Source organism: Ranitomeya variabilis, chromosome 1, assembly GCF_051348905.1.
Source record: "Ranitomeya variabilis isolate aRanVar5 chromosome 1, aRanVar5.hap1, whole genome shotgun sequence".
Lineage (NCBI taxonomy): Eukaryota > Metazoa > Chordata > Amphibia > Anura > Dendrobatidae > Ranitomeya > Ranitomeya variabilis.
Window position 1 is genome coordinate 103,245,486 of NC_135232.1, and position 19,953 is coordinate 103,265,438.

Genomic DNA, 19,953 nt, shown 5'->3' on the forward strand with positions numbered 1-19,953 from the left:
CTGGAAGCTCTAGGGGGCTGGTGTTCTCCCCCCGGACCGTTAGACGGTTCGGGGGTTCTTGAATTTCCAGTGTGGATTTTGATAGGGTTTTTGTTGACCATATAAGTTACCTTTCTTTATTCTGCTATCAGTAAGCGGGCCTCTCTGTGCTAAACCTGGTTCATTTTTGTGTTTGTCATTTCCTCTTACCTCACCGTCATTATTTGTGGGGGGCTTCTATCCAGCTTTGGGGTCCCCTTCTCTGGAGGCAAGAAAGGTCTTTGTTTTCCTCTACTAGGGGTAGCTAGATTCTCCGGCTGGCGCGTGTCATCTAGAATCAACGTAGGAATGATCCCCGGCTACTTCTAGTGTTGGCGTTAGGAGTAGATATATGGTCAACCCAGTTACCACTGCCCTATGAGCTGGATTTTTGTATTCTGCAGACTTCCACGTTCCTCTGAGACCCTCGCCATTGGGGTCATAACAGTTTGCCAGGCCAGTATTAAATGTTTAATGCATTGCAGAAGAGGGATTATAAGAAAGAAGATTCTGAGTTTTTTTTTTTCTCTCCTTCCCCTTTACCTCAGAGTGGCTATGCTTGCTGCAGACATGAATGTCCAGACCTTGATTACAAGTGTGGACCAGCTGGCTACTCGTGTGCAGGGCATACAAGACTATGTTATCAGAAATCCTAGGTCAGAACCTAAAATACCGATTCCTGAACTGTTTTCCGGAGACAGGTTTAAGTTTAGGAATTTCGTGAATAATTGTAAATTGTTTTTGTCCCTGAGACCCTGTTCATCAGGAGATTCTGCTCAGCAAGTAAAGATTGTTATTTCGTTCTTACGGGGCGACCCTCAGGATTGGGCTTTTTCGCTGGCGCCAGGAGATCCGGCATTGGCTGATATTGATGCGTTTTTTCTGGCGCTCGGTTTACTTTATGAGGAACCCAATCTTGAGATTCAGGCAGAAAAGGCCTTGCTGTCTATGTCTCAGGGGCAGGACGAGGCTGACGTGTATTGCCAAAAATTTCGGAAATGGTCCGTGCTGACACATTGGAACGAGTGTGCACTGGCCGCTAATTTTAGAAATGGCCTTTCTGAAGCCATTAAGAATGTTATGGTGGGTTTTCCCATTCCCACAGGTCTGAATGATACTATGGCACTGGCTATTCAAATTGACCGGCGGTTGCGGGAGCGCAAAACCGCAAATTCCCTCATGGTGTTGTCTGAACAGACACCTAATTCGGTGCAATGTGATAGAAAAACCGCAAATTCCCTCATGGTGTTGTCTGAACAGACACCTGATTTAATGCAATGTGATAGAATCCTGACTAGAAATGAGCGGAAAATTCATAGACGCCGGAATGGCTTGTGCTACTACTGTGGTGATTCTACACATGTTATCTCAGCATGCTCTAAACGTATAGCTAAGGTTGTTAGTCCTGTCACCGTTGGTAATTTGCAACCTAAATTTATTCTGTCTGTAACTTTGATTTGCTCACTGTCATCTTATCCTGTCATGGCGTTTGTAGATTCAGGTGCTGCCCTGAGTCTCATGGATCTCTCATTTGCTAAGCGCTGTGGATTTACTCTTGAACCATTAGAAAATCCTATTCCTCTTAGGGGTATTGATGCTACACCATTGGCAGCAAATAAACCGCAGTATTGGACTCAGGTTACCATGTGCATGACTCCTGAACACCGCGAGGTGATACGTTTCCTGGTTTTACATAAAATGCATGATTTGGTCGTTTTAGGGCTGCCATGGTTACAGACCCATAATCCAGTCCTGGACTGGAAGGCTATGTCAGTCTCAAGTTGGGGCTGTCGTGGTATTCATGAGGATTCCCTGCCTGTGTCTATTGCTTCTTCTACGCCTTCGGAAGTTCCGGAGTATTTGTCTGATTATCAGGATGTCTTCAGTGAGTCTGAGTCCAGTGCACTGCCTCCTCATAGGGACTGTGACTGTGCTATAGATTTGATCCCAGGCAGTAAATTTCCTAAGGGAAGACTGTTTAATCTGTCGGTACCTGAACATACCGCTATGCGTTCATATATCAAGGAGTCTCTGGAAAAAGGACATATTCGTCCGTCTTCTTCCCCTCTTGGTGCGGGATTCTTTTTTGTGGCAAAAAAGGACGGATCTTTGAGACCTTGTATTGATTATCGGCTTTTAAATAAGATCACTGTCAAATTTCAGTATCCTTTACCGCTGTTGTCTGACTTGTTTGCCCGGATTAAGGGTGCCAAGTGGTTCACCAAGATAGACCTTCGTGGTGCGTACAACCTTGTGCGCATTAAGCAAGGTGATGAATGGAAAACCGCATTCAATACGCCCGAAGGTCATTTTGAGTACTTGGTGATGCCTTTTGGGCTCTCCAATGCGCCTTCAGTTTTTCAGTCCTTTATGCATGACATTTTCCGGAAGTATCTGGATAAATTTTTGATTGTTTATCTGGATGATATTTTGGTTTTTTCTGATAATTGGGATTCGCATGTGGAGCAGGTCAGGTTGGTCTTTAAAATTTTGCGTGAAAATTCTTTGTTTGTCAAGGGCTCAAAGTGTCTCTTTGGTGTACAGAAGGTTCCCTTTTTGGGGTTCATTTTTTCCCCTTCTGCTGTGGAGATGGACCCAGTCAAGGTCCGAGCTATTCTTGATTGGACTCAGCCCTCGTCAGTTAAGAGTCTTCAGAAGTTCTTGGGCTTCGCTAACTTCTACCGTCGTTTTATCGCTAATTTTTCTAGCATTGTGAAACCTTTGACGGATATGACCAAGAAGGGCTCCGATGTAGCTAACTGGGCTCCTGCTGCCGTGGAGGCTTTCCAGGAGTTGAAACGCCGGTTTACTTCGGCGCCTGTTTTGTGCCAGCCTGACGTCTCACTTCCCTTTCAGGTTGAGGTGGATGCTTCGGAGATTGGGGCAGGGGCCGTTTTGTCGCAGAGAGGCCCTGGTTGCTCTGTTATGAAACCTTGTGCCTTTTTCTCTAGGAAGTTTTCGCCTGCCGAGCGAAATTATGATGTGGGCAATCGGGAGTTGTTGGCCATGAAATGGGCATTTGAGGAGTGGCGTCATTGGCTCGAGGGTGCTAAGCATCGTGTGGTGGTCTTGACTGATCACAAAAATCTGATGTATCTCGAGTCTGCTAAACGCCTTAATCCGAGACAGGCCCGCTGGTCATTGTTTTTCTCCCGCTTTGATTTTGTTGTCTCGTATTTACCAGGTTCAAAGAATGTGAAGGCCGATGCTCTTTCTAGGAGCTTTGTGCCTGATGCTCCTGGAGTCGCTGATCCTGTTGGTATTCTTAAAGATGGAGTTATCTTGTCAGCTATTTCTCCGGATCTGCGACGTGTGTTGCAGAGATTTCAGGCTGATAGGCCTGAGTCTTGTCCACCTGACAGACTGTTTGTTCCGGATAAGTGGACCAGCAGAGTCATTTCCGAGGTTCATTCCTCGGTGTTGGCAGGTCACCCGGGAATTTTTGGCACCAGAGATCTGGTGGCCAGGTCCTTTTGGTGGCCTTCCTTGTCAAGAGATGTGCGGTCATTTGTGCAGTCCTGTGGGACTTGTGCTCGAGCTAAGCCTTGCTGTTCTCGTGCCAGCGGTTTGCTCTTGCCCTTGCCTGTCCCGAAGAGACCTTGGACACATATCTCCATGGATTTCATTTCTGATCTTCCGCTATCTCAGGGCATGTCCGTTATCTGGGTGATATGTGATCGCTTCTCCAAGATGGTCCATTTGGTTCCTTTGCCTAAGCTGCCTTCCTCTTCCGATCTGGTTCCTGTGTTTTTCCAGAACGTGGTTCGTTTGCACGGCATCCCTGAGAATATTGTGTCAGACAGAGGATCCCAGTTCGTTTCCAGGTTCTGGCGATCCTTTTGTAGTAGGATGGGCATTGATTTGTCGTTTTCGTCTGCTTTCCATCCTCAGACTAATGGACAGACGGAGCGAACCAATCAGACTTTGGAGGCTTATTTGAGGTGTTTTGTCTCTGCTGATCAGGACGATTGGGTGACATTCTTGCCGTTGGCTGAGTTTGCCCTTAATAATCGGGCTAGTTCCGCCACCTTGGTTTCGCCTTTTTTCTGCAACTCTGGTTTCCATCCTCGCTTTTCTTCGGGTCATGTGGAGCCTTCTGACTGTCCTGGGGTGGATTCTGTGGTGGATAGGTTGCAGCAGATCTGGAATCATGTGGTGGACAACTTGAAGTTGTCACAGGAGAAGGCTCAGCGCTTTGCCAACCGCCGCCGCGGTGTGGGTCCCCGACTACGCGTTGGGGATTTGGTGTGGCTTTCTTCCCGCTTTGTTCCTATGAAGGTCTCCTCTCCCAAATTTAAACCTCGTTTTATTGGGCCTTACAAGATATTGGAAATCCTTAATCCTGTATCTTTTCGTCTGGATCTTCCTGTGTCGTTTGCTATTCACAATGTATTTCATAGGTCCTTGTTGCGGCGGTACATTGTGCCTGTAGTTCCTTCTGCTGAGCCTCCTGCTCCGGTGTTGGTTGAGGGCGAGTTGGAGTACGTGGTGGAGAAGATCTTGGATTCTCGCCTCTCCAGGCGGAGGCTTCAGTACCTGGTCAAGTGGAAGGGCTATGGTCAGGAGGATAATTCCTGGGTGGTCGCCTCTGATGTTCATGCGGCCGATTTAGTTCGTGCCTTTCATGCCGCTCATCCTGATCGCCCTGGTGGTCGTGGTGAGGGTTCGGTGACCCCTCACTAAGGGGGGGGTACTGTTGTGAATTTGCTTTTTGCTCCCTCTAGTGGTTACTAGTTTTTTGACTCTGGTTTTTCTGTCATTCCTTTTATCCGCACCTGGGTCGTTAGTTAGGGGTGTTGCTATATAAGCTCCCTGGACCTTCAGTTCAATGCCTGGCAACGCAGTTATCAGAGCTAGTCTGCTGTGCTCTTGTCTACTGATCCTGGTTCCAGTTATATCAGCTAAGTCTGCCTTTTGCTTTTTGCTATTTGTTTTGGTTTTGTATTTTTGTCCAGCTTGTTCCAAATCTATATCCTGACCTTTGCTGGAAGCTCTAGGGGGCTGGTGTTCTCCCCCCGGACCGTTAGACGGTTCGGGGGTTCTTGAATTTCCAGTGTGGATTTTGATAGGGTTTTTGTTGACCATATAAGTTACCTTTCTTTATTCTGCTATCAGTTAGCGGGCCTCTCTGTGCTAAACCTGGTTCATTTCTGTGTTTGTCATTTCCTCTTACCTCACCGTCATTATTTGTGGGGGGCTTCTATCCAGCTTTGGGGTCCCCTTCTCTGGAGGCAAGAAAGGTCTTTGTTTTCCTCTACTAGGGGTAGCTAGATTCTCCGGCTGGCGCGTGTCATCTAGAATCAACGTAGGAATGATCCCCGGCTACTTCTAGTGTTGGCGTTAGGAGTAGATATATGGTCAACCCAGTTACCACTGCCCTATGAGCTGGATTTTTGTATTCTGCAGACTTCCACGTTCCTCTGAGACCCTCGCCATTGGGGTCATAACAGGAATCTGTCACTTGATAAATGCTGCCCAAACATAGGCAGCATGCATCATCCACTGGCTGTAGTAGCCCAGCCATGTATTTTTGTCTCTGAAAAACTGCGGTGTTTCAGAGAAAAACTTACTTTTAATAGCCGCTGTGGACTGAGGTGCACTGTGCACTAGTCATACAGGTGGGACCCTGACGGCTTCTCACCGCCCACTGACAATGACTGACAGGTTTCTGCCTAAGTGCGTGTATAGGCAGAAGGTTGTCAGTCACTGCCAGTGGAAGGACAGAAGTCACCAGGGACCCGTCTGTATGACTAGTGCACAGTGCAGCTCAGTCCCCAGTGGCTATTAAAAGTAAGTTTCTTTCTGAAAAGCTGCAGCATAGAATATCCTTTTTAAAATGGGATTTCCACAATTTATTATATTCTGGGCTTATTTCATGCATAAAGTTTATTTTACAATCAAATATAATAAATTTTATGCAGTGAGCACCACCTCTAGCAATGTAGTCTATCATGAACTGGTAGTCTGAGTTTACCAGTTGTATTTGGGGGTTAATGTACTTTTCATATATTCGTGCATTTTATACCTCCATCTCTGAATGTTTTTCTGTGTAGTCACACTTATTATACAGCTTTCACGTCAGCTTTTTTTTATTTACACATTTACTTAGGACGCTAACAGGTTTTTATGCTTTTGCAGGTGTTTTAATGGAACATCTTACTTTTTATACAGAATATAAAAATATTTGAGTTTGGTGTTTCTTGCAGTAGTAAATTCTATATGTTATTATATTTTAACTGCTTCTTTTCGCTATAAATGGATTGATGGTGATGGAAAGTGCTGTTTACTGTGGATTTTGCAGTCAGTGTGTTTATTACTTCTGTTTGAATTTTCAGAATTGCTTACACCATTCCCAACACTCATCTTGTTCATAGCAACCCTGAAACCTAGGTTGAATGCACTCCGCTCACTTACATTTTATATATATATATATATATATATATATATATATATATATATATATATATATATATATATATATATATATATATATACACATTGCTGTGCAAATTAATTGGGGACAAAGCAAAAAAATAAAATGTTATAATGCACTGTTACATGCTAATCCTGAAAATTACCTTTTTCCATTAGCTAGTTGACCAAGATTTATTTATTATATATTAAAACTGGTTTGAATCACTGACTGGTAACCAACTTACGGTTTTACTTAAAAAAAAAAAAAATGCTTTGTCCGAATTAGGCTAGTTTCACATTAGCGTTTAAATCCGCAGCGTTTAAAACGCATCCGCAAGTGGTGGAAAAAACACATAAATGCGTACAAACGCGTTGGTTTTTAGACGCATGCGGTGTCGCATGCGGTTAAAAAAAGCCGCGTTTGTACGCGTTTATATGCGTTTTTTCCTGCGTTTGCGTTTTTGGTGCGCATGATGAGAAATTTCACAAGAGAAAAATCAAGATAACCAGACACCGCTAATGGGACTACAGAGGGCGTGTATTATGGGATCTCTATATATAGACCGTAGGGCTACAGAAATCTTAACAGTTTGCTACTGTATCCTGTGTCATGATGGATCTGCGCATGGAGAGCTTTTATTTCAACCTGGATTTAAGCATCAAGCTGTTTCTTGCCTGTGCTTTTGCTTGGGAGCAAGACAGAAATCGCGAAAGATGGAAAAGGAGACAACGTAGGTGTTTTTGGAGACACCCCATTATCGAACTAAGTGAGAGCCGTGGAGCCTATCACATGCTCTATGCCGAGCTTAATTCCAACCCGGAGAAATTCCAGGAATACACTAGGATGTCGCAAGACTCGTTCCGGGATTTGCTTGCTCGTGTCCAAGGAGCCATACGGAGACAGGACACCCAGCTCCATAGAGCGATTCCACCGGAGGAACGTCTGCTGGTTACATTAAGGTACGTTCCAAATATAAACCAATGACAGTCCAAATTTTGTGTTTTCTGATATGTATTTTTTGGGTATTTTCCTTTCTTTCTTTAGCGTAACCACACCATAAAAAGAATAGATTGTAATGTTTTTTGTGTTTGTTTTTCTTACAGATTTCTGGCAACCGGAGAGAGTTTATCATCCCTCCACTTCCAATACCGGCTTGGAATATCCACCCTGTCCGGAATAGTTGTGGACACCTGCCGGGCTTTGTGGAATGTTCTCCGGGATGAATTTATCCCCCTACCCATGTTGAAATTGCGGAAAAATTCTGGAGTGTGTGATTTCCCCAACTGTTTAGGAGCGGTGGATGGAAAGCACATTCACATTAGCAAACCAGCCAGAACAGGATCGGAGTACTTCAATTACAAAAAATATTTTTCTGTTGTGCTCATGGCAATACCTGATGCGGAATGTCGCTTCATCGCCGTGGACATTGGAGCTTTTGGCCGTGGCAACGATTCCCAGACTTTCAAGAACTTGGATATGGGCCGCCGTGTGTATGGCAACAATTTCAATTTTCCCCCGCCACAACCTCTCCCCGACACTCAAGGTCCACCGATGCCATTTGTTATGGTTGGGGATGAGGCCTTTCAGATGTGTGGAAACCTACTGAAGCCCTATTCCAGTCGGGACTTGAACCACACTAGAAGGATCTTTAACTACAGACTGACCAGGGCCCGAAGAACAGTAGAGTGTACCTTTGGCATTCTGGTCGCTAAATGGCGCATTCTTGCATCAGCCATAAGTCTAAAAGTGGAAACAGTCGACGAGGTGGTCAAAGCCTGTGTGGTTCTGCATAATTATATAATGGTTAAGGAGCAACCCAACATTGAACTGGATGAACCAGTTGCACACCCACTGCCCGATTTCCAGCATCACCCGCTGCTGTCAACTGCAGCAGTTGGTCTCATGCGGGACCAATTTGCTGCCTTTTTTGATTCAGATATTGGACGTGTGTCATGGCAGGACAATGTTGTGTAAATGTCCTGTTGTAATTCGATCTGTACCAGTAATTTTCTACAATGATAATATTTCTCATTAATAAAGTTTACTTTTGGTTGTGTTGACCGTGTCTCCTATGTTTTTCCTCTACAAACCAAGGCTGTCCTAAAACTGGCAGTATTTGATCTGCATTTAATATCAGTTTTTGTAATCCAAAACCAGGAGTGGGTGATAAAAGCAGAGGTGCTAGTTATTATGTTAATATCATAATTTAACTCTAATTGTTCCACTCTTTGTTTTGGCTTACAAATACTGATATAAAACACTGGCCACATACTGCTAGTGTTATGGCAGCCATGTTGCTTTATTGGTAAGTTTGTTGACGTCATTGCGTCCTGATTCTGTTCTGCTGTATCCATTGGATACAGACTGAAGAGACAATGACTGTCACACTAAAGAGATCTATACTCATCAAGTCAGGTGTCAGAAATAATGAATTCATGATTCACATATAACAGCTTCATGAATTCACTATTTCTGACACCTGTGCAGGTGAGCATAGATATGTCGTGTATGACCACCATCGTCCCTTCAATTTGTGTGGAATAGATTATGTACACTGAAGAGAAAATGGTGGTTATACAAGGCATTTCTCTACTCACCAGGTCAGGTGTCCCAACTAATGAGTTTTTTGACACCTGACCTGTTCAGTAGAGGTCTGCATTGTATTTCCACCATTTTCTCTTCAGACTGCCACACTAGGCACAGACAAAAAGAGATTATGGAGATACATGTAATATTTTTTGGCCCACCTCATATCTGTATACTAAAGACACACAAAGCTGCATTTTTTTTTTTAACTACTGGAGATATGATGTGGCCCAAAAAGTAAGTGTGTGGCAAAGTTTCTTGGCTCACGATGTGTGTTGCCGGCTGCGGAAGACACAATAAACCAAACATAATTGTGGCAAATCAAACTTTTTTTATTTTGTAACAACCAAAAAATGTATTTACTGCGCCGGCTTGGGGTAGAGTGATGTAAAGGGGGGTGTGAAGCACTGAAGCCTGGCTAACCGTGGACGACGCAGAGGTGGCAGGAGACGGGGCAATGAAACTAGAAGGGTCTGGAAGTTCGGGGATGGGGCTTGACACATGAGAGGCTTGAGACGCACTGGAAGGGTGAGACAAACCTGACATTACAGAAACATTGGGAGGTAAAGGTGGAGGAATGCTAAGAGTCCTCTGGTTTTTTTTTTTTGTTTTTTTGGGGGTTTGCCTGGTTGTGGGAGGTCTTGGTGGGCTCATATGGCGTGGCGTGGTGGCGGGTGACCTGTCAGGGTCTGGCTGCACTGTGTCAGAGTCCATAGTGCTCGTAGAGCGTGCAGTCATGCCAGAGTCCATAGTGCTCGTAGAGCGTGCAGCCATGCCAGAGTCCATAGTGCTCGTAGAGCGTGCAGCCATGCCAGAGTCCATAGTGCTCGTAGAGCGTGCAGCCATGCCAGTGTCCATAGTTCTCGTGGAGCGTGCAGCCATGTCAGAGTCCATAGCGCTTGTAGAGCGGAAGGCCATGCCACGGTCCTGCTGCATCGTGGTGGTGGCAGTATGGAAGGCCATGCCAGGGTCCTGCTGCATCGTGGTGGTGGTGGCGGTACGGAAGACTATGCCAGGGTCCTGCTGCATCGTGGTGGTGGCGGTACGGAAGGCCATGCCAGGGTCCTGCTGCATCGTGGTGGTGGCGGTACGGAAGGCCATGCCAGGGTCCTGCTGCATGCTGCATCGTGGTGTCAGTGGAGGAGGTCCAAGCTGGAGCAGCGGATGTCATGGTGGTGGCGGTGGGATGTCCAACTGCACTCGGCATGGTGGTGGTGCTGTTGAGGTGTCCGGCTGTGGAAGGAATTGAGGTGGCCATGCAGTGGGATGCAGCAGAGGTCGGCATTGAGGTCAATCGTGACAGTGACGGCACAGGTGGATATGCCGCCACTGTCTGCTGGAAATACTGACTCTGCTGCATAGCCTGCACGTAAGCAGCATTGCAGGCCTGCATGACACTCAGCTGGAGATCAGGAGTAAGGTGTTCCGACATGCCCTGCTCAATTTGGTTAAAAAAATGATGTGCTGGCCTCTGGAGGTCGGCTTTCACTTGATCAAGGCTTTTGCTGACCTCCTGGATACGTGCCTTCAAGAGGTTATGTGAAACATCCATTCGGTCACCCAAAGCCTTGATTGCTTCGTGTAAAACCGAGCTCAAGTGCAAAAACTCGGGCATGAGTGACCTGTCCGAAGCCCGCTGCCGGGAGGAGCCCAAAAAAAAAGGGGCAGTGGAAGAGGACTGCGAAAGGGGAAGACCTGATGGACCAGCTCCCTGGTCTCCAGTTAGTGTGGCAGGCCCACTTGCTGCAGCGCTGCTGGATGGCTGGGACGGATCCGTGGCTGTCGGATGAAGGACCGCTCCAGAACCTGGGCCAACAGTAGTGCTGTATGTGCTGTGAAAAAAGGGAAAAGAAAATTACTATCAAAAATTTACCAGACGCAAAATCCTGTGGAATGTAAAAATACAGATTATGGCAATACAATACAACCTAATGCACGTGATAAATACTTACGTTCTCTGGGCAAGGACCGGTCTTAAAAATGCCAGAACTCGATGGTATTTGTATCGTCTGATCCTTGCTCCTGAACCACTGGGAACACGGCTCTCTTGACGCAGGTCCTTGTTGAAGCGGTCCTTCATCGAACGCCAACGTGTTTTGACTTTGGACACTGTTAAAAAAAAAAAAAAAAATTGTGGTCAGAAAAAGGACTTTTGGCCGTGCTCACACAACTGTGTGTGATGACAGAAACTCCTGAGAGTTTCTTTCATCACACACAGTCGAGTGAGCACGGCCAAGGTCTTTGCTGCTTCACACTGCAGTGCAATACTTACCAAATGCATTTCGGACCTGTGTCGGGGCGTTGTCCCAGCCATCCCACATTGCTTGGGCCACCTCATTCCATAAGCGCCGGATCGTGACGTTGTTTGAGTGCAGTGGATCCCGGGTGTCCCACAACGGGACTCGCTCCTGGACCAGGGAGATGAGGAGGTCATTCTCGATAAGATCATCCTCCCGTTGTGAAACCTAAAAATTAAAGAAAGTCATTACAGTTTGCTCAATTAACATAAGGAAAAGAAAGAAAAAAGATGCTGAGAAATGGCATGAATAGGAAAGTCAACATACAAAAGGATTCCAGAAGAAAAAAGTAAAGTGGAAAGAAAGGAAGATTCAAGAATATTACACTGAGGACAGTCAGCCTTGCATACGTACCCGCTGCCGTCTTTCCACCGGACCTTGACTCCGCTGCTCCTGCCCTGTCTCTGCCGCAGTAGAAGAGCTCTAAAAAAATGAAAAAATCAAATTGTCACATGTGTCGATGTGACAGTGAATACTTACCAATCTGACGAGGCAAGTACTCACCTCACTGACATGCTCCACTTCCGACTGTCGTGGACGAAACTCCTCACCAGAAGAAGAATCCGAAGAAGACATTCTGATGCATTTAGAAAGAAAGAAATGCAAGAAATTAGGACATGTAGAGACAGAAAATAGAAAATAAAGGCATATACTCACATTGTTCTGAGGCTTGTTTGCTCCAAGGTTTGCTTGGCTGTCCGCTGTGGGCCATCTGCTCTGCTTGGCTGTCCACTGTGGTCCGTCTGCTCTGCTTGGCTGTCTGCTGAGAAGTGACCTGCAACTGTCCACACCCTCCCTTTATCACCTTGATGGTGGGGGGTGGCTTATCAGTGTCTAGACATGTTTTTCTCAATTGAAACGCATGCTTTCAAGAACGCAACCAAACGCATGTGCTTGTAAACGCATGCGTTCATATAGACAGCAATGTGTTTTTTTGTCGCAATACTTGCGCAATCGACCGCATGCGTTTCCAGGCGGCAAATAGACGCCTCTAAAAATTACTACATGTTGCATTTCCGCGCCAAGCCGCAAATGACGAGACGACGCATGCGTCGTCAAACGCGGCAAAACGCGAACAAACAAAAACGCATGCGTCGATAATGTTAAATATAGGAATACACAACGCATGCGGTTATATGCGGTACAAACGCTGCGGCCACAACCGCAAATGTGAAACCAGCCTTAATTTGCACAGCACTTCATATATACCGTATATACTAGAGTCTAAGCCGACCCAAGTATAAGCCGAGGCTCCTACTTTTGCCACAGAAAACTAGGTAAGCTTATTGACTCAAGTATAAGCCGGGTATGCATTGTCCCCTCATCCCTGTCCTGCCATGTGTGGCTCCCCCCATCCTGTCCATTCTGTCCCTGAATTATTGCCTCCCTATCCCTGTGCGCATGTTTCCTATTGAGAAAAAAACCAAAACATCATACTCCCCTACCTGCACGCCCTGGGTGCTGGCACTGCATCTCGTTCCGGCTGCCAGCACCTGCCTGCAGCTCTTCTTGTGCTCAGCGGTCACTTGGTACCGCTCATTAAGGTGATGAATATGCGCTCCACGCCTATGGGAGTGGAGACACGTCCATATTCATCACCTTAATGAGCTGTACCACATGACCGCTGAGCACAGAAAGAGCTGCAGACAGGCGCCGGCGGCCGGAGCGAGATGCAGTGCCAGCACTGAGGGCACGCAGGTAGGCAAGTATGATGTGTGCGCTGGCACCTGCTTGGTCCACCGCCGTCCCCCCGCCGGCTTTCTGTACCGTGACTCATGTATAAACCGAGGGGGGGCGTTTTCAGCACAAAAAAGTGCTGAAAAACTCTACTTATACACGAGTATATATGGTATGTGTATATAGATATAGATGTTTGTATATACATACACACACACACCATGTGGATCAAAGTTTTGGGACACGCGTTAATAAATGAATTCACGCAGGGCTGTGAAGTCTGTAAGCCAAACCTCCGACTCCTCAATTTCCCTGACTCCAACTCCACAGCACTGGTCACTACTGAGCCTGTACATAAAGTGCAGCCCTGCCTCACTACTGAGCATGTACATAAAGTGCAGCCCTGCCTCATTACTGAGCATGTACATAAAGTGCAGCCCTGCCTCACTACGGAGCATGTACATAATGTGCAGCACTGCCTCACTACTGAACATGTACATAAAGTGCAGCCCTGCCTCACTACGGAGCATGTACATACAGTGCAGCACTGCCTCTCTACTGAGCATGTACGTAAGGTGCAGCGCTGCCTCACTACTGAGCATGTACATACAGTGCAGCGCTGCCTCACTGCTGAGCATGTACATAAGGTGCAGCCCTGCCTCACTACTGAGCATGTACATACAGTGCAGCGCTGCCTCACTGCTGAGCATGTACATAAGGTGCAGCACAGATTCATCTCAACTAAAAGCTGAGATTCTTAGATCAGAAACAGGACAGACATTTATAGGACATTTCATAACTTTCACAAATTATGAAAAAATGACCAGCACTTACTGCATTGAACTGCCATTTTACCGTCCGTTTTATACGGATTCCGACTCCACCAAAATGGACACCGACTTCGCAATTCCCAACTTCACATACCTGAATTCAGGTTTTCGTTCAGTCCCCCATGTATACCATCCGACCCCTCACCACTCCGTCTGCGTTTAATAACATTTGTGACAGATTTCTTGTAGTAAAGAGCCCACTGATATCAGCGTGGTCCTGTAATCAAGCCACCAGTGTAAAAGGTCATGTCATTTCTTCCCTCCTAAATATTTCTCCTATAAGTGGTATTATTGAAAGGTGTTAGGAACCACACCAGCTAAATGGTGACCATGTAAAGTTAGTGCGGGGTCACTGGGTTCTGAGGAGCGGAGGACAAACTTCCTTTGTCATTAACGTCACAAAAACTGTGCACCCAATAGCCTTATGACATGTGTTTGTCATGAGTTATGACATGGCCCGAGCCACTGCATGCCACCTTACATTATTATGTACAATGCTAAGTATTCGCTGCAAATGATGGAAAGCCACCCCAACCTCTGGAGCAGTGGATATGTGTTCTGTGGAGTGACAGAAAGTGCTACTCTTTCTGGCATCTGATGGACAAATCTAGGTTTGGTAAAGGCCAGGTGAACATTACCTGAATGACTACATTGTGCCAAATGTAAAGTTTGGTAGATGAGGGATAATGCTATTGGGTGGTTTATCAGGGGTCGGCCTAGGCCTCATAGTTCCAGTGAAAGGAAATCTAGATGCTTCATCATACAAAATATTTTGTACAATTGTATGCGTCCAATTATGTTGGAACAGTTTGGGGAAGACCCTTTGCCAGCCAGACCCTCTCATCCAACATCTGTTTCGGACCTGACAAGTGCTCTTCTGGATGAATGGGCAGATATTCCCACAGATATCTCCAAAGTCTTTTCGAAAGCTTGCTAGGATAGGGGGACCTGTTTTAGCGGCAGTGAGGCTATAGCTTCATATTAATGCATATGGATTTTGAATATGATATAATAAAAGCTCTTATGGTGTGATTTGTAGGTGTCTCAATACTTTTGTCCAGAGGTTGTTCTCTTTCAGCAAAATTGCCCACTGGCTCATTTTAGGTGTTTAAAAAAAACAAACAAACAAACTGAGCTTTTCTTACTTTTACTGGATTCAGCGCTGAGTCTTCGCTGCAACCACAGTCTCTGTTTGGCTGCATTGGTGATAGCAAGTCGACAACATTGCAGCCAATCACTGAACTTAGCAGCTCGTTCCATCTACCTCAACTGAGCTCAGTGATTGGCTGCAGCTCTGTTGACATGACATCACCAATGCACTCAAACAACGGAGACTTGGGCAGTGAAGAACACACAGCACTGAACCCAGGTAGCACAAGTAAAGCTCAGCCTGTGTTTTTTTGTTTTTTTTTTAAACACCAACAGCCTGTGGGCAGAAACTTACTTAAAGACAAGCAGCCCCTAAGTTGGTGTCCTCCCTTTAAATATTATTTTGATCTTTTTATTCACACAATCCATATCAAGTTTTTATTGGAATAATTTAGAAAAGCTTCTTTGTGTAGAAATTGTTGTTACATTATCTGTATGATTCTCCCTGGTGTTTGTTTGATTCCCTCTCAGAACGTCCATCTAATGTCTACCGTGCTGGTTGTTGCACATATTCAGTAAATCATACCGATCTCATGGATCCCTTTGTAATTGGATGGGAGTGAGTCTTGTTATTGTGTAGGCCAACCAATAAAAATCAGCGCACTAGATGCATCTACTTCTGACCAGCTTTGGACCCACTGGGTGGACTTCCCGAGGGAGATTCAAAACAACAACAGGGTACCCCATAGAAACATCTATATCTAGACTTGGTAACATTATTTAAGATTATTCCGATTGAAATAAATGTTTTGCCTCATCTAACAAAGAAATGTAATATTTAATCTTGGGACAACCCCATTGAAGGCCTTCTATAAGATCAGAAGTTGATTCACTAACATATGAATGTGCTGCCCACTTATGGACATGGAAGTCGTGGCGGGTGTACGCAACTTCCGCAGGAATAAAAACTTAGTAAAATATTTTTATCATAATGCAGAGTATCCATTAATAATTAAACTTTTTTTGCTCCAATTCTACAGCAAAGCTGACTGGCATGAATGAGAGTTCAGCGACTATTACAGTATCTCCTCAAAACAGTACACCACAGGCGGTAGTACAGAAGTTTTCAGCTGCTGCCAATTTTGGGGTTATAGCTTCAGGCCAAAACAATACACACAGGTGAGTGTTTAAGCCAGCAGTATTCCATATTACATTAGTGCACTGCGATTAGGGTACAAAAAATATCACAGCACTTTTCATCTCTTTCTATGTTCATCTTCAAAACATAAGATGTATTTATTTTTCCATTATTTGTTATACCCCTTGTCCATTTATGTATAGGGTAGACATACAGTTGTGGCCAAAAGTATTGACACCCCTGCAATTCTGTCAGACAATACTCAGTTTCTTCCTGAAAATGATTGCAAACACAAATTCTTTGGTATTATTATCTTCATTTAATTTGTCTTAAATGAAAAAACACAAAAGAGAATGAAGCAAAAAGCAAAACATTGATCATGTCACACAAAACTCCAAAAATGGGCCAGACAAAAGTATTGGCACCCTCAGCCTAATACTTGGTTGCACAACCTTTAGCCAAAATAACTGCGATCAACCGGTTCCGGTAACCATCAATGAGTTTCTTACAATGCTCTGCTGGAATTTTAGACCATTCTTCTTTGGCAAAGTGCTCCAGGTCCCTGATATTTGAAGGGTGCCTTCTCTAAACTGCCATTTTTAGATCTCTCCACAGGTGTTCTATGGGATTCAGGTCTGGACTCATTGCTGGCCACCTTAGAAGTCTCCAGTGCTTTCTCTCAAACCATTTTCTAGTGCTTTTTGAAGTGTGTTTTGGGTCATTGTCCTCCTGGAAGACCCATGACCTCTGAGGGAGACCCAGCTTTTTCACACTGGGCCCTTAATTATGCTGCAAAATTTGTTGGTAGTCTTCAGACTTCATAATGCCATGTACACGGTCAAGCAGTCCAGTGCCAGAGGCAGCAAAGCAACCCCATAACATCAGGGAACCTCCGCCATGTTTGACTGTAGGGACCGTGTTCTTTTCTTTGAATGCCTCTTTTTTTCCTCCTGTAAACTCTATGTTGATGCCTTTGCCCAAAAAAACTCTACTTTTGTCTCATCTGACCAGATAACATTCTTCCAAAACGTTTTAGGCTTTTTCAGGTAAGTTTTGGCAAACTCCAGCCTGGCTTTTTTTATGTCTCGTGGTAAGAAGTAGGGTCTTCCTGGGTCTCCTACCATACAGTCCCTTTTCATTCAGACGCCAACGGATAGTACGGGTTGACACTGTTGTACCCTCGGACTGCAGGGCAGCTTGAACTTGTTTGGATGTTAGTCGAGGTTCTTTATCCAACATCCGCACAATCTTGTGTTGAAATCTCTTGTCAATTTTTCTTTTCCGTCCACATCCATGGAGGTTAGCCACAGTGCCATGGGCTTTAAACTTCTTGATGACACTGTGCACGGTAGACACAGGAACATTCAGGTCTTTGGAGATGGACTTGTAGCCTTGAGATTGCTCATGCTTCCGCACAATTTGGTTTCTCAAGTCCTCAGACAGTTCTTTGGTCTTCTTTCTTTTCTCCATGCTCAATGTGGTACACACAAGGACACAGGACAGAGGTTGAGTCAACTTTAATCCATGTCAACTGGCTGCAAGTGTGATTTAGTTATTGCCAACACCTGTTAGGTGCCACAGGTAAGTTTCAGGTGCTGTTAATTACACAAATTAGAGAAGCATCGCATGATTTTTCGAACAGTGCCAATACTTTTGTCCACCCCCTTTTTTATGTTTGGTGTGGAATTATATCCAATTTGGCTTTAGGACAATTCTTTTTGTGTTTTTTTTCCATTTAAGACAAATTAAATGAAGATAATAATACCAAAGAATTTGTGTTTGCAATCATTTTCAGGAAGAAACTGAGTATTATCTGACAGAATTGCAGGGGTGTCAATACTTTTGGCCACAACTGTAAGCTAATCAATTTGCAGGACACTCGTCCAGTAGTCCATGGCTTCCAGACAGGAGCCCTATAAACCTCCTTCTACCTGCATGGCTCACTGTTTCCTCTACTGATTAGTAGATCCACCACAATCTCATGGGGCATAACAAGACCATATTATTCCTTTCCTTTCAAGCCATGGGCTCATACAGTAGTTTTCCCCTACATATGGGCTATCTGTGTACTCAGGAGAAATTGCACAATAAATTTTATGATCCACTTTCTCCTTTTACCATTGTGAAAGAGAAAAATTTGGGGCTAAAGCAACGTTTTTGTGGGAAAGATATATTTTTTAATTTTCACAGCTCAATGTTATAAAATGTGAAGTACCTGCTTTTTCAAGGTGCTCACCACACCTCTAAATAGATCACCTCCATAATGGAGTCACACTTGTGGGAGGGATCCCATTGTTTAGGCACATCAGGGGCTCTACAAATGCGACATGGCATCCGCACTCAATTCTAGCTAGTTTTGCGCTCCGAAAGTCCGATGGTGCTCCTTCGCTTCCGATCCCTGTTACGCGCCTAAACAATAGTTTTCCACCACATATCTGTGTACACAGGAGAAATTGCACAACAAATTATATGGTTCATTTTCTCTTGTTAGTCTTATGAAAATGAAAAATGTGGGTCTAAAGCAACATTGTAGGAAAATTTTGAATTTAAATTTTTTTTTCCACATTGCTTTAATTCCTGTGAAGCATCTAAAGGGTTATTAAACTTCTTGAATGTGGTTTTGAGCACTTTGAGGGGTGCAGTATTTTACCCTTTCTCGACCTTTGACGCCACGTAGGCATCATGAAAGTCGGTGCCAATCCGACCTGTGACGCCTATGTGGCGTCATGGAGGGATCGCGTCCCTGCAGATCGGGTGAAAGGGTTAACTCCAATTTCACCGGATCTGCACCGACAAGGGGAGTGGCTACGATCTCTCTGATTGGCTGTTTCACTTTCAACAGCCAATCAGAGCGATTTGTAATATTTCACCTATGAAAACTGGTGAAATATTACAATCCAGCCATGGCCGATGCTGCAATATCATCGGCCATGGCTGGAAACCCTGATCTGCCACTGCCACCGATCGCCTCCCCAGTCCTCCATCCTGTGCTCCGCTCCCCTCCGTCCACCTCTCTGCTCCCCTGCTCTCCTGTCTGCTCCCCCCGTGCTCCGATCCCACCCCCGTGCTCCGATCCCCCCCCCCCCGTGCTCCAATTCCCCCCCCCCCCGTGCTCCAATCCCCCCCTCACGTACCGAGCCTCCCGGTGTCCATCCGTCTGCTCCATGGGTGCCGCCATCTTCCAAAATGGCGGGCGCATGCGTAGTGCGCCCACCGAATCGGCCGGCAGATTCGTTCCAGGTACATTTTGATCACTGTGATAGGTTTTATCACAGTGATCAAAGTAAAAAAAAATAGTAAATGAACCCCCCCTTTATCACCCTCATAGGTAGGGACAATAATAAAATAAAGAAAATATATTTACTTTTATTTTTCCACTAGGGTTAGGGTTAGAACTAGGGTTAGGGCTAGGGTTAGGGTTAGAATTACGGTTAGGGTTAGAATTAGGCTATGTGCACACGGTGCGGATTTGGCTGCGGATCCGCAGTGGATTGGCCGCTGCGGATTCGTAGCAGTTTTCCATCAGGTTTACAGTACCATGTAAACCTATGGAAGACAAAATCCGCTGTGCCTATGGTGCGGAAAATACAGCGCGAAAACGCTGCATTGTATTTTCCGCAGCATGTGAATTTTGTGCGGATTCCGCAGCGTTTTACACCTGTTCCTCAATAGGAATCCGCAGGTGAAATCCGCACAAAAAAACACTGGAAATCCGCGGTAAATCCGCAGGTAAAACGCAGTGCATTTTACGTGCTGATTTTTCAAAAATGGTGCGGGAAAAATCTCACACGAATCCGCAACATGGGCACATAGCCTTAGGGTTAGGGTTGGAAATAGGGTTAAGATTAGGCTTGTTAGGGTTGTGGTTAGGGGTGTGTTGGGGTTAGGGTTGTGGTTAGGGTT

The 19,953-nt window shown here is 45.2% G+C and overlaps 1 protein-coding gene across 2 annotated transcripts in view; it reads left to right on the forward strand.

The window, feature by feature from the left end:
* The window catches only part of AP3B1 (adaptor related protein complex 3 subunit beta 1), a 298,487-nt gene that overhangs the window by 260,590 nt on the left and 17,944 nt on the right, over positions 1-19,953 (forward strand). For both annotated transcript variants that reach the window (XM_077287054.1, XM_077287063.1), the window contains exon 26: positions 15,953-16,091. In XM_077287054.1, coding sequence (XP_077143169.1) covers positions 15,953-16,091 — 139 coding nt within the window. The remainder of the gene's footprint in view (positions 1-15,952; positions 16,092-19,953) is intronic.